This window comes from Kogia breviceps, chromosome 14, assembly GCF_026419965.1.
Source record: "Kogia breviceps isolate mKogBre1 chromosome 14, mKogBre1 haplotype 1, whole genome shotgun sequence".
Lineage (NCBI taxonomy): Eukaryota > Metazoa > Chordata > Mammalia > Artiodactyla > Physeteridae > Kogia > Kogia breviceps.
In genome coordinates, this window is record NC_081323.1 from 25678709 (window position 1) to 25691032 (window position 12324).

Sequence of the window (12324 nt, forward strand, 5' to 3'; positions counted from 1 at the left end):
GCTGACCTGGGCTGGACCGGATGGGTTGGACGTGGGTGCCAGGGAGCGAGGAGCGGAGGATGATGCCTTGCTGGGACTCTCCGAGAACTCCTCCCGGGCTACTCCTGGACTAGGGCCCTCTACTCCCGGTTCCTACTGCAGCATCCTCCGTTCTCTATTCCCCACATTTTCCTGAATCCTGTTACCCAGTAACTTCTCAAGAGATCCTGCACAGAGTATAAATTTCTTAAGCCTTGGCATATCTGAAAAATGCCTTTATTATTTGCTCCAGGTAGATTCACATTCGAGCTAGATGCACAATTTTATCAGCACTATGCTCTAACCATCAGGGCTAACCAGCCACTCTTGACTGCTCTATTTTATTTTATTTTATTTATTTGTGTGTGTGTGTGTGTGTGTGTATGTGGTACGCGGGCCTCTCACTGCTGTGGCCTCTCCCGTTGCGGAGCACAGGCTCCGGACGCGCAGGCTCAGTGACCATGGCTCACGGGCCCAGCCGCTCCGCGGCATGTGGGATCTTCCCGGACCGGGGCACGAACCCGCGTCCCCTGCATCGGCAGGCGGACTCTAAACCACTGCGCCACCAGGGAAGCCCTTGACTGCTCAATTTTAAATGAAAATCACTTTGCTCCTCTGTCTTTGGCAGCCAGCTTTGCTGCTGAGGTGGCCCACAGTCCTCTGGAGAAAGTCCCAGTCCTTCACAAGTGACAAGGTTTTTCTCTCTGGACACATTTAGGATCTTCTCATCTGTGGTGTCTGACATTTGGCAAGATGAGCTTTGGAGTCAGGCCCAGTTCCTTGACCTGGCGGTCTCTGCCACGTGGTCTTGAAATGATGGGTGCCCTTGTCTGCAGCATCTTCCTGTATTATCTTCCTAAGATTTCCTCCACTATATCCTGTAGTCTCACTCTCTAAGTTTCTTTTCATTGGATTGATCTCAATCCAATGTTTTCTCTCTTCTTTTCTATCTCTTTGCCTTTTTGCCTTCTTTCTGACAAATTGCTTTAACTTCGCCTTTTAGCTTTTCTGTTATACTTATCTATTTATTTGCATTTTATTTTATTTTTTTACTTAGTCATTTTATTACTTTTTTGATTTGGGGGAAAATCATAATTTTCATTTCCAAGAGCAACTTCTTCCTTTCTGATTATTTCTTTTTTCATAGCATCCGTTTCTTGCCTTGTGTTTTGTTGTTGTTTTGTTTTGACTGGGCCGCGAGGCATGCAGCATCTTAATTCCTTGACCAGGGATCAAACCCGCGCCCCCTACAGTGGAAGCTCTGAGTCTCAACCACTGGACCGCCAAGGAAGTCCCCGTTTCTTGCCTTGTGGACACAAAGCTTTTATTTTCTCTCTGAGGGTATTACTTAGAACGCCTTTGAGCCTTTCCTTGGCCCCCTGCACGTCTCCCAGTTTCTTTTCTGTTTGGGCAGACTTCCGTCTCACCTGTGGATGGGATTTTGTCTGGGGGCGTGCAGGGAAGCTCTTGCCCATGCTGTCAGGAAGTGCAGGTTTTCTGCCGGGACTAAAGAAGCTCCCTCCCCTCTCCAGCCTGGGGGCAGGTGCCTGGCTATGGCTGCTGCTTTCCAGAAGCTGGCAGAACCCTCAGACTCCCGCAGTCCAATAGGTGACATTTATTTCAATACCTTGTTGTTAGCATTACCCTTAAAATGAGTGAATTTTATGATATGTATGCTTTCCACTAAATTCTTTTTTAAAAAGAATGGATGATGAAAGAGATTGAAAGTAAAGCCCCTGTCTCTGTGCCCGGGGGCCTGAAGACCTGGAGTCTTTCTCCAGTGCAACGCTGTCCAATCCAAGTATGATGTGAGTCCCATATTTAATTTTAAGTATTTTATAGCCATACTAAAGAAAGTAAAAAGAAACAGGTGAAGTTAATTTTATTTATTTATTTGGCTGCTTTGGGTCTTAGTTGCAGCATGCAGGCTTCTCTCTAGTTGAGGCGCGTGGGCTCCAGTGCACGCAGACACAGTAGTTGCATTGCATGGGCCCCAGAGTGCATGAGCTTAGTTGCCCCGCGGCATGTGGGATCTTAGTTCCCCAACCAGGGATTGAACCCACGCCCCCTGCATTGGAAGGCAGGTTCTTAACCACTGGGCCACCAGGGAAGTCCTGAAGTTAATTTTATTTATTTTTTATTTTTAAAAATATATTTATTTATTTGTTTATTTATTTATTTTTGACTGAGTTGGGTCTTTGCTGCTGCACGCGGGCTTTCTCTAGTTGGTGCGAGCAGGGGCTACTCTTTGTTGCAGTGCGCGGGCTTCTCATTGCGGTGGCTTCTCGTTGCAGAGCATGGGCTCTAGGCGTGCAGGCTTCAGTAGTTGTGGCATGCGGGCTCAGTAGCTGTGGTGCACGGGCTTAGTTGCTCTGCGGCGTGTGGGATCTTCCCAGACCTGGGCTCGAACCCGTGTCCCCTGCATTGGCAGGCGGATTCTTAACCACTGCTCTACCAGGGAGGCCCCTGAAGTTAATTTTAATAGTGTGTTTTATTTAACCCAATCAATCCAAAATACTACCATTTCAACATGTAATCATGGGACTTCCCTAGTGGTCCAGTGGTTAGGGCTCCACGCTCCCTCCCCAGTCAGGGAACTGTATCCCACACGCAGCAACAAAGATCCTGAATGCCGTAACTAAGACCCGGTGCAGCCAAATAAATAAATAAATAATTTTTAAAATGTAATCACACAGGGCTTCCCTGGTGGCACAGTGGTTGAGGGTCCGCCTGCCAATGCAGGGGACACGGGTTCGTGCCCCGGTCTGGGAGGATCCCACATGCTGCGGAGCGGCTGGGCCCGTGAGCCATGGCCGCTGAGACTGCGCATCCGGAGCCTGTGGTCCGCAACGGGAGAGGCCACAACAGTGAGAGGCCCGCATACCGCAAAAAAAAAAAAAAAAAAAAAAAAATGTAATCACACATAAAATCTGTTGATAGTGAGGTATTTTACATTCCTTTTTTGTACTAAGTCTTTGAATCCAGTGTGCATTTTTCACCTACAGCGGATCTCCACTCAGACTAGCCTCATGAAAGGCTCAACAGTTGCATGTGGCTGGGGCTCTGGTATTGGACAGTGCGGCTCCAGAGAGCCAGCTGACCATGTGCTGGGGCTGGGCTGGTGTGCAGGAGCAGTCGCCCGGCACAGGGGATCACGGAGGAGACAAGGGTCCGGCACCTCTGTATCCAGACTGACATGAGTCTCTTCACTCCAGCCTGCACCTCGCCCCAGCCCCCCACCATCCCTGGACACCCCTCAACCTCTCAAACCTCCCTGTAATGGGCTGAATGGTGGCCCCCAAAAAGACATGTCCAAGTCCTAATCCCTGTACCTGAATGTGACCTTATTTGGAAAAAGGATCTTTACAGACGTAACTAAGTTACAGATCTCAAGATAAGATCACCCTGGATTATCCGGGTGGGCTCTGAATCCAATGACTGGTGTCCTTGTTAGACAGAAGAGGAGAGACACACAGGGGAGAAGGCCGTGTGAAGACAGAGGCCGAGGTTGGGGTGATGCTGCCACAGGAACAGCAGGAGCTGGATGAGGCAGGAAGGAGCAGCCTCCAGAGCCGTGGGAGAATGAATTCCTGCTCCCACCCCCCAGGACACCAACACGCTGCTTGCCTCTCGGGCTCCCCTCTGCAGCTCTCTCTGCTCCGCCGGGTCAGTTCTCCTTGCCTGCTCTCCTTGCCCTGTGTCTCCTTCAGGCTTTGTTCCTTTGCTGCCATCAAAGTGACGCTTGAGGAGTGAGAGGAGACCAGCTTCTCTGCACGGCTGTCTTGTTTAACTGCAAGTCTTGGCCTTGACCATGGTTTTATCCTGCTCCCCTCACTGGGTCACAACTGTCCATGGACCTGGCCCTAGAATGAGGTCCCACGCCCCCTATTTACTTAGACAGCCTGTGTTCATTTCCGGGGGCTGCTGTAACCAATGACAACAAATAGGGGAGCTTAAAACAGCAACAACATTTTTCCCTTGCATCTCTGGAGGCCAGAAATCCAAGATCAAGGTGTCAGCAGGACCACGTTCCCTCCGAAGGCTCCTGGGGAGGTTCCTTCCTGCCCCGCCCAGCTCCTTGTGCTCCTGTGTCAGCTTCACCCCAGCCTCGGCCTCCGTCTTCACATGGCTTTCTCCCCATGTGTATCTTCTCTCTGTCTCAGAAAGACACTTACCCTTGGATTTAGGACTCATATGGATAATCCAAGATGACCTCATCTCAAGATCCTTAATTACATTTGCAAAGACCCTTTTTTCAAATAAACTCCCATTCACAGGCACCAGGGTTAGGACTGAGACCTACCACTCAGCCCACTACACAACCTGGGCCCCGAGACAAATTTAAGTGGCTCCAATCCCATTTCCTTTGCCTTGTCCAAGGGCAAGAGAGTGGCCTCATCGGATCTGCTGTGCACAGCCAGCAGGCTGGGCCCTGATGCAGACTTGCCTCTAAGGACTCCCCGGCCCCTGCTGGGATCGGTGTCCTGCTTCGACCTCTCTGGTGGGTACATGAGTCCGTGTGCTCCTGCTAAAACAATCGCCCCTGTCTGCCTCTGAGCCAGCTGGACCAGAGCTTGCACCCAGTAGCGTTATTTTCCAAAGAAACTATTTGCATCTGTTTTAAGCTTGTGAACTTGGGAACCTCCAAGTCTCCAGAGCAAATGCCTTTCATTAAGGTGTCAGGAGGTACCTGACTCCAAGCCAGAGAGGAAGAAGGAAAACCACTGCCCAGGAGAGGTGGGCAAGTGTGGGGGAGGCAGGAGCTCCAAGCAGATGGCTTCTCCTGCAGCCAGGGTACCTCTCGCTCCTTCTCAGAATGGGCTGCCTGGGGAGGAAAACCCTGCCTTTCTTCCTCATTTTTGTGCCCATATATCTACGTGGGGCTTTGTTGCAAGAAACTGCACCTGAGAGGCAAAGAAAACCATGCCTTGAGAGGCTCTGTAGACTAGAAGCGGAGGTGAATATACCCACCGTTTGGGGCAGTAGAGTTTTTTTAACTAACACCAGACAAAGCACAGATCATAGAAACAGTAGTAAGCTTCTATGCTCTGTGGGCTCGGCGTGGAGTTCTTATTAGCTGCCTGTTTTCACCTATGGCTAGAATAGCAAAATGGGTTTGGTGGGTTTGCTCTAAAGACGAGCCAGCTGAGGGTGGGTGGAGCTGGGGGGCCACCTGAGGAGTGTAGCTGCAGGTGTGCTGGGGTGGTGGGGGCCAGCCCATTGGGCATGGGGAACAAGGTCCCAGGTCCCCCACAGAGCAGAGACTCCTGTGCGGGTCCGTGGCCAGTTCCTGGATGCCCTGCAGGCATCAGGGCTGCGCCAAGCACTCCCCACTTTGATCCCCACACACAGCCATCCCTCTGGCAGGTAGGACCCTGATGGTCGAGGGGTAAAGAGTGTGGCACTCGGGGAGGAATGGGAGCCGCCTGTGGTGCTCTCACCCACTGCAGCACAGACCTGGGGCTGTCTGCCGCTACGAGCTCTAGCTTGGTACGAGGGGGCTGGTGGCAGTGATCAGCCACCTCACCGCGTTGCCCTGAGGATCAAATCCCCAGGAGTGCCTGTATCCTTTCTACAGTTTCGGAGGTTCCAAGAGGCAACCCTAAAGCACCTGCAGGGCATCGCCAGCAGCTACAACCTGTCCTTCATCATGGAGGCCTGGTTCCAGAGCCTGGCCCGTGAGAGCCAGGCCGTGGCCCTGGCACTCAACCAGCTGCAGGCCACTGTGCAGGGTGACCTGGGCCACCTCAAGACCTGAGTGCAGAGGCCAGAAGGTGGACAACAGGCTGCTAGCCTTGGGTGCCGCCCTGAGCGAGAGGAGCAAGCAGCGCGCCCAGGAGAGGAAGGAGCAGGAGGAACAGAGGAACGCCCACTCTGGCCTGGCCCTGGATGTGTGAGCCATGCAGGACGTTCTGGCTCGCCTGATGCCCCTCATCCAGAGCCAGGGTGCTGAGCTGGCAGCTTTCAAGAGGTGGCTGCAAGTGGCCGGCCCTGGCACCGCTGCCCTGCGGGTGACCCCGGCCCCTCCTAGGCCATTTAGCCCGAGCTCCCCACAGCTGCAGGCAGGCAGGCAAGCAGGCACCCAGAATTCCGCCTGAGCTCGGGGACCCCCCTCTGGACTTCGCTCGCTGTCTCCAAGGGATGCAGGATCCCCCAGGCCCAGGCAGCCAGCAGGCGTGGCCCCCCAAGAGCCCAGGAGAGAGTAAGCACCATGGCCTGCCCTTCCCTGTCAGTGTCCACTTTTCCCTCAGGTGCCTCCTTAGGCCTCCAGTCCCCTCCAGGAGGACTTCTCCCCAGGCTGGGCGAAGAAGACACTGCTTTACACCCCACAAAACCCACTCTCGAAGAAAGGAACCATCCAGGTGACGGCCTGCCTGCAGGTCAGGCCACCCAATGCACACACCAGTGAGGTGCTGCCCGCAGGCAGTAAATGCCCACTCAGAGTTGGTGATCACCCTGGTCAGGGCTGATGGGGTCCCAAGGACGTCCTCAGCCGTAGCCAGCAGGAACCCTCTCTGCAGGGCCCCAGCCTGCATCCCATGGGGTCTGTGCCCACCAATGGAGGCCCCCCGGCCTTTGCAAAGCCGGTTCTGCTTTGCCACTTCTGATCTCCAGGTTAGGGTTTCTCTATGGCAGCTCTACTGTACTGGAGTCTGGGGTCGGGTAGTCCCTAGTTGTGGGAGTGTCCAGGGCATTGAACGGTGTTCAGCAGCATCCCTGGCCTTCGCCTACTAGATGCCCGCTCAGCTCGAACTCTCAGCTGTGACCAGGCTGCTCCCTGTCTGGCCTTGCAGTCCCCAGGGCCCATTAATCTGAAGCAGGTCCCTCCCCATCTGTGTGGTTCTAGGGGCCTCACCAGTAAGACAGGGCTGATGGGCTGACCTGGAGGACACCACCAGGGCTCCCGGGAAAGGGGGGCTGTAGGTTTTGGGGCCAACAAAGTTCTGACAACCAAAACTGTCTGCAAACACTGCTAGATGTCTCCCAGGGGTACAGTCATCTCCAATTGAGGACCACTGCCAAAGATTATGACAAGAGCCCCCAGGTGAAGAGCGGAGGTGGGGGCTGGCCACAGAACACCCTCCACCCTGGAACCCAAGGGGCCAGTGGGCTAGAAATGCTCGTTCCCTGGCTCTGCTCCCAGCTTCTGGCTGGGTGCCCCACCCCTGCCCCACCTACCCTTCTGGCAAGCAGATCTGGCAGGAAGTCTGGTCAGCAGGATGCCCCCAAAGGTGTCCATGTCCTGGTTCCAGACCCTGTGGATGTGTCACTTCACGTGACAAGAAGACTTTCTGGTGTGATTAAGGATGTTGAGATGGGACCTGATCCTGGATTATCCCATGGACCAGTGTCATTATAGAGTCCTTATAAGAGGGAGGCAGGAGGCTCAGTGTCAGGGATGCAGATACAAGGGCAGGAGCAGACGTCAGAGGGCAGCAAAGGGCTTCTCCTTGGAGCCTCCAAAAGAACCAGCTCAGCCCACACCGTGATTTTAAGCCCGGGGAGACCTGCAGGGACTTCTGACCTCCAGACTGTGAGATGCTAAATTTGTGTTATTTTGAGCCACTGTGTTTGTGGGGATTTGTTCCAGCAGCCACAGACACTCATCCAGGGCCCCCTGCTGGTGAGCAGTGTGGCTCAGCCAAGTGTCCTGCTTCTCAGTCCTCCCACTGGTAAGAGGCTGATCACATGAGAATAAGTGAGCCGTTGCCCCTCGTGGTGTGGGCTGACTCTCCCCCCTCTGTTTCTAGTTTGCAGCATGGGCCCTGCACTCATCTTTCTGAACGCGTCCACTGTGAATGTGGTCTTCTTCCACCCGGCTTCCTCACTGGCCTACGGGCCCTGTCTGTCTGCAGCTGGGTCCACACAGCCTTGGGCCACCTGGGCACCCTCCTCTCGTACACCAGTGAAGAAAATGACAAGCTGGTTTTGCATGGCCGAGACTCCCTGCCTCCTGGCTCCATCTGCTCTGTGATTGGAAACCTGGCCTTCAGGGAGCTGCCCCTCCAGCCACTGCTAGACTGCTGTTGGCACCATGTGTGTGTCATCTAGACGTCCATCCTGGGCCTGGGCAGGTACTGGCTCCACATGGGCCGAAGGCTAGCAGCTACTAGCTCCTGCTTTTTTTTTTTTTTTTTGCGGTACGCGGGCCTCTCGCTGTTGTGGCCTCTCCCTTTGCGGAGCACAGGCTCCGGACTCACAGGCTCAGTGGCCATGGCTCACGGGCCCAGCCACTCCGCGGCACGTGGGATCTTCCCGGACCGGGGCACGAACCCGTGTCCCCTGCATCGGCAGGCGGATTCTCAACCACTGCGCCACCAGGGAAGCCCTAGCTCCCGCTTTGGGGAGGGCTATGAGATTCCTCCGGGAGGCTCCCTCATGCTAGGCCAGGAGCAAGACAGCGTTGGGGGTGGGTTTGATGGCCCTGAGGCCTTCGTGGGGAGCCTAGCAGGCCTGGCCATATGGGACCGGGTGCTCGTCCCCAGGGAGGTCTCAAACCTGGCCACTGGGAAGGAGTTCCTGACAGGCACATCCTAACGCTGGCCAATGCTGCATCGGTAGGCGGATTTGTGCAAAGGGTGAACTGCACCTGCCTACAGCTCTGTTCCTGAGGCCTCGCTACACAGCAACTGTGCTCACATGGTGGGCCGGTGAGAAGAGCAAGTCTTCAGCCACGCTTGGCCACCCCTAACCCCAGCACACTACATAGAGGGCCCCCCACCCACACTGAGGAGCAGGCTGCTGCCTCCGGCCTAGGCCAGGCACATCTGCACTCTAACATAGGATGTGGGTATTCCACAGGGTGGGGGGAGGGCCCACAGGCAGAGCTGGGCCTCAGGGTCCCCATGACTGCATTCTTTCCCTCTCTGAGGCATTCTTACACCAACACCCCCCCGCATAGTAGGAAGTCATTTCAACACAGCCCAACTTGCCATGTGGCAGAGCTGCGCTTCAGCTCTGCCTCTCCTTGGGCATGGGTTTGGGGCAACCACAGGCTGGGTCCTGGAGAACTCTTATTTTCCTTGCATTAACTTCTGTGGTCCTCTCTCCCTGTGGCTTGAAAAAGTTTCTCTTTGGCTGCTCCTAGTTCCAACATTTCTCATGAGAAGGGCTGGGGAGTCCATTTCCTGGCCCCAGAGCTCCTTCGCCCTGGGGGTTCCATCAAGTTTCTGCAGCAGCTGGTGAGACCACTAGAGCTGCTGGGAAGGGGGCCTGCAGAGGGAGCAAGCTACTCAGAAACACATTAAGGATGGGTGGGCAATGCTTTTTTTAAAAATTAATTTATTTTTAGCTGCATTGGGTCTTCATTGCTGTGTGTGGGCTTTCTCTCTAGTTGCAGCAAGTGGGGGCTACTTTTTGTTGTGGCGCACAGCCTTCTCATTGCAGTGGCTTCTCTTGTTGCAGAGCACGGGCTCTAGGTGCGCAGGCTTCAGTAGTTGTGGCACGCGGGCTCAGTAGTTGTGGCTCGCAGGCTCCAGAGCGCAGGCTCAGTAGTTATGGCACATGGGCTTAGCTGCTCCGCAGCATGTGGGATCTTCCCGGACCAGGGCTTGAACCCATGTCCCCCTGCATTGGCAGGCGGATTCTTAACCACTGCACCACCAGGGAAGCCCAGGTGGGCAATGCTTTTAAAGGGTCTGTATTGGAATATAATTTACATACTATGAAATTCACCCATTTAAAATGTACAGTTCAAAGATTTTCAGTAAATTTGTCGAGTGTGCAACCATCACCACGATCCAGTTTTAGAACATTTCCATTGCCCCCCCGCCCAAGAAATCATGCCTGTTAGGGGTCACTCCTGTCCCCACCCAGCCCCTCCCCCAGCTCTGCACCCAGTCACCTGCTTTCTGTTTCTGTGGATTTGCCTGCTCTGGATGTTTCACATAGATGGACTAATTCACTGTGTGATCCTTGGTGTCTGGCATCTCTCACTGAGTATCGTGTTTTGTAGTTTCATCTGTGTTGTTGTGTGTCAGTGCTGTGTTCCTTTGTATGGCTGAATGACCTTCTGTTGTAATGGGCCACGTTTTGTTTTGTTTGTTTTGTTCATCAGTCAATGGAAACTTGGGTGGTTTCCAGTTGGGGGCCCTTGTGAGTGAAGGTTCTGTGCAGTCTCATGTGAAGGGTTGTGTAGACATATGCTTCTGTTTCTCTTGAGTGGATACCTAGCCGTGGAATTGCTGGGTTGTATGTTGTATGATAGAATCATGGTTTTTTTTTTTTTGTGGTATGCGGGCCTCTCACTGTTGTGGTCTTTACCGTTGCGGAGCATACGCTCCAGATGCACAGGCTCAGCAGCCATGGCTCACGGGCCCAGCCGCTCCGCGGCATGTGGGATCTTCCCAGACCGGGGCACGAACCCGTGTCCCCTGCATCGGCAGGCGGATTCTCAACCACTGCGCCACCAGGGAAGCCCTTGTTTTGTTTTTTAATATTCATTCTTTTTTTTAAAAAGTAAATTTATTTATTTTTATTTTATTTATTTTTGGCTGCACTGGGTCTTTGTTGCTGCGCATGGGCTTTCTATAGTTGCGGCGTGTGAGGCTACTCTTCATTGAAGTGCGTGGGCTTCTCATTGTGGTGGCTTCTCTTGTTGCGGAGCATGGGCTCTAGGCACGCAAGCTTCAGTAGTTGCGGCATGCAGGCTCAGCAGTTGTGGCTCCTGGGCTCTAGAGCACAGGCTCAGTAGTTGTGGTGCACAGGCTTAGTTGCTCCGCAGCATGTGGGATCTTCCTGGACCAGGGCTCGAACCCGTGTTCCCTGCATTGGCAGGCGGATTCTTAACCACTGCGCCACCAGGGAAGTCCCAACCCATTTTAAAAGTGAGGAAACAGGGACTTCCCTGGTGGTTCTGTGACTAAGAATCCGCCTGCCAATTCAAGGGACACGGGTTCGAGCCCTGGTCCGGGAAGATCCCACATGCCACAGAGCAACTAAGCCTGTGCGCGCCACAACTACTGAGCCTGCGCTCTACAGCCCACGAGCCACAACTACTGAGCTCACGTGCCGCAACTACTGAAGCCTGCGTGCCTAGAGCCCCGTGCTCCGCAACAAGAGAAGCCACCACAATGAAAAGCCTGCCGCAACGAAGAGTAGCCTCTGCTCGCCAACTAGAGAAAGCCCGCGTGCGGCAACAAAGACCCAACGCAGCCAAAAATAAATATATTAATTAATTTTTTTTTAAAGTTGGAAAAGATAACTTTTTTAAAAAAAGTGAGGAAACAAACTAGAGAGGTCTGATGGAACCACGAGGGGCCTGGTTTTGGCTCTGCATCGAGGAGGTGGCTGGAGGGCACTGCTCCATGGGGAGGGGCCTGAAATCAGTCTCTGGGGCCTCTTAGCAGTGCTCCCATCTCTGCAGAGCTGTCTGTGGCCCCAGCAATCCCAGGCCTTCAGCTCAGAGACTTGGCCAGCCACCACCTGCCTGCCCCCCAACCCCCCCCACCCCCGCCCCTGGTCCATGAGTCAAGGGAAGGGGATGCATCCTAGGTCTGGAAACACCCTTGGGTGGCCACCCACGGGAAGGTCCTGGAATCACAGACTTCTGCTTCCCCTGGCACTTCCCCAGGACGCATCCATCTTCATGGAGAGCTGCCCTTCTCAAAGTGTCCTCTTTCTCAGGCTCCTCTGGCCTATTTTGGAGCCCTTGCTCCGTCTCACTCCACTGAGGTGGGAGAGATGACATCTTTTGGGGGGGAAACTGTTAATTTGATCAGGAAGTGTTTCTTGAGGTCCCTAGCACTAAAAGACCACGCAGGGTATTTCCCACCCTCCCCTCCCCCGCTTTTGGGTGCTTACAACACCATGGGGGACCCAGGATATTTCACTTCTACAGCAGCATTTCTGCCAAGGTTCACAGACCCTAAAACGGTGGGAATTTGGCAGAAGCATCATGGCTGTGGGTGGCCAGCCACATCGCATCTGAGTCTCCACGAGGGCAGGGTGGCCTGGGAAAGGGCTTGGGGAGGAGCTTTGTGGGAGCTCAGGTCACTAGGAATTTGGGAAGGGCTGGCTTGTCCAGCCAAGGAGTCTGGGCTCTGTCAAGGGCAGCCCATCCAGGTTTTGAGCAGGGGAGTGTGAGCACGCATCTCACGTGATCCACCATCCCTGCTGAGTGAGTGGCATGAGCCACATCCACCTTGAACCCCATCAATCCCACCTTTGACCTGTGTCTGCTGCGTTCCTGAGTGGGGGGAGGACAGAAGGATCCAGAGGGGCTTCCCCAACACCACCCCTCTGTCCCCGGGACTGTTCTCACTTCCCCATCGCTGAGTGCAGCTCTCCTCCTACCTGGACGGTTTC

General features: G+C 54.1%; 1 protein-coding gene across 1 annotated transcript; it reads left to right on the plus strand.

Annotated features, from left to right (window-relative positions):
• The first annotated feature begins 4834 nt into the window (after positions 1-4834).
• PTX4 (pentraxin 4) lies at positions 4835-8630 on the plus strand. The gene is given in 8 exon segments (XM_067013019.1): positions 4835-4975; positions 5597-5778; positions 5780-6084; positions 6158-6220; positions 7770-7829; positions 7832-8121; positions 8341-8545; positions 8548-8630. Coding segments are annotated over 8 exon segments (1329 nt in total).
• The last annotated feature ends 3694 nt before the right edge of the window (positions 8631-12324 follow it).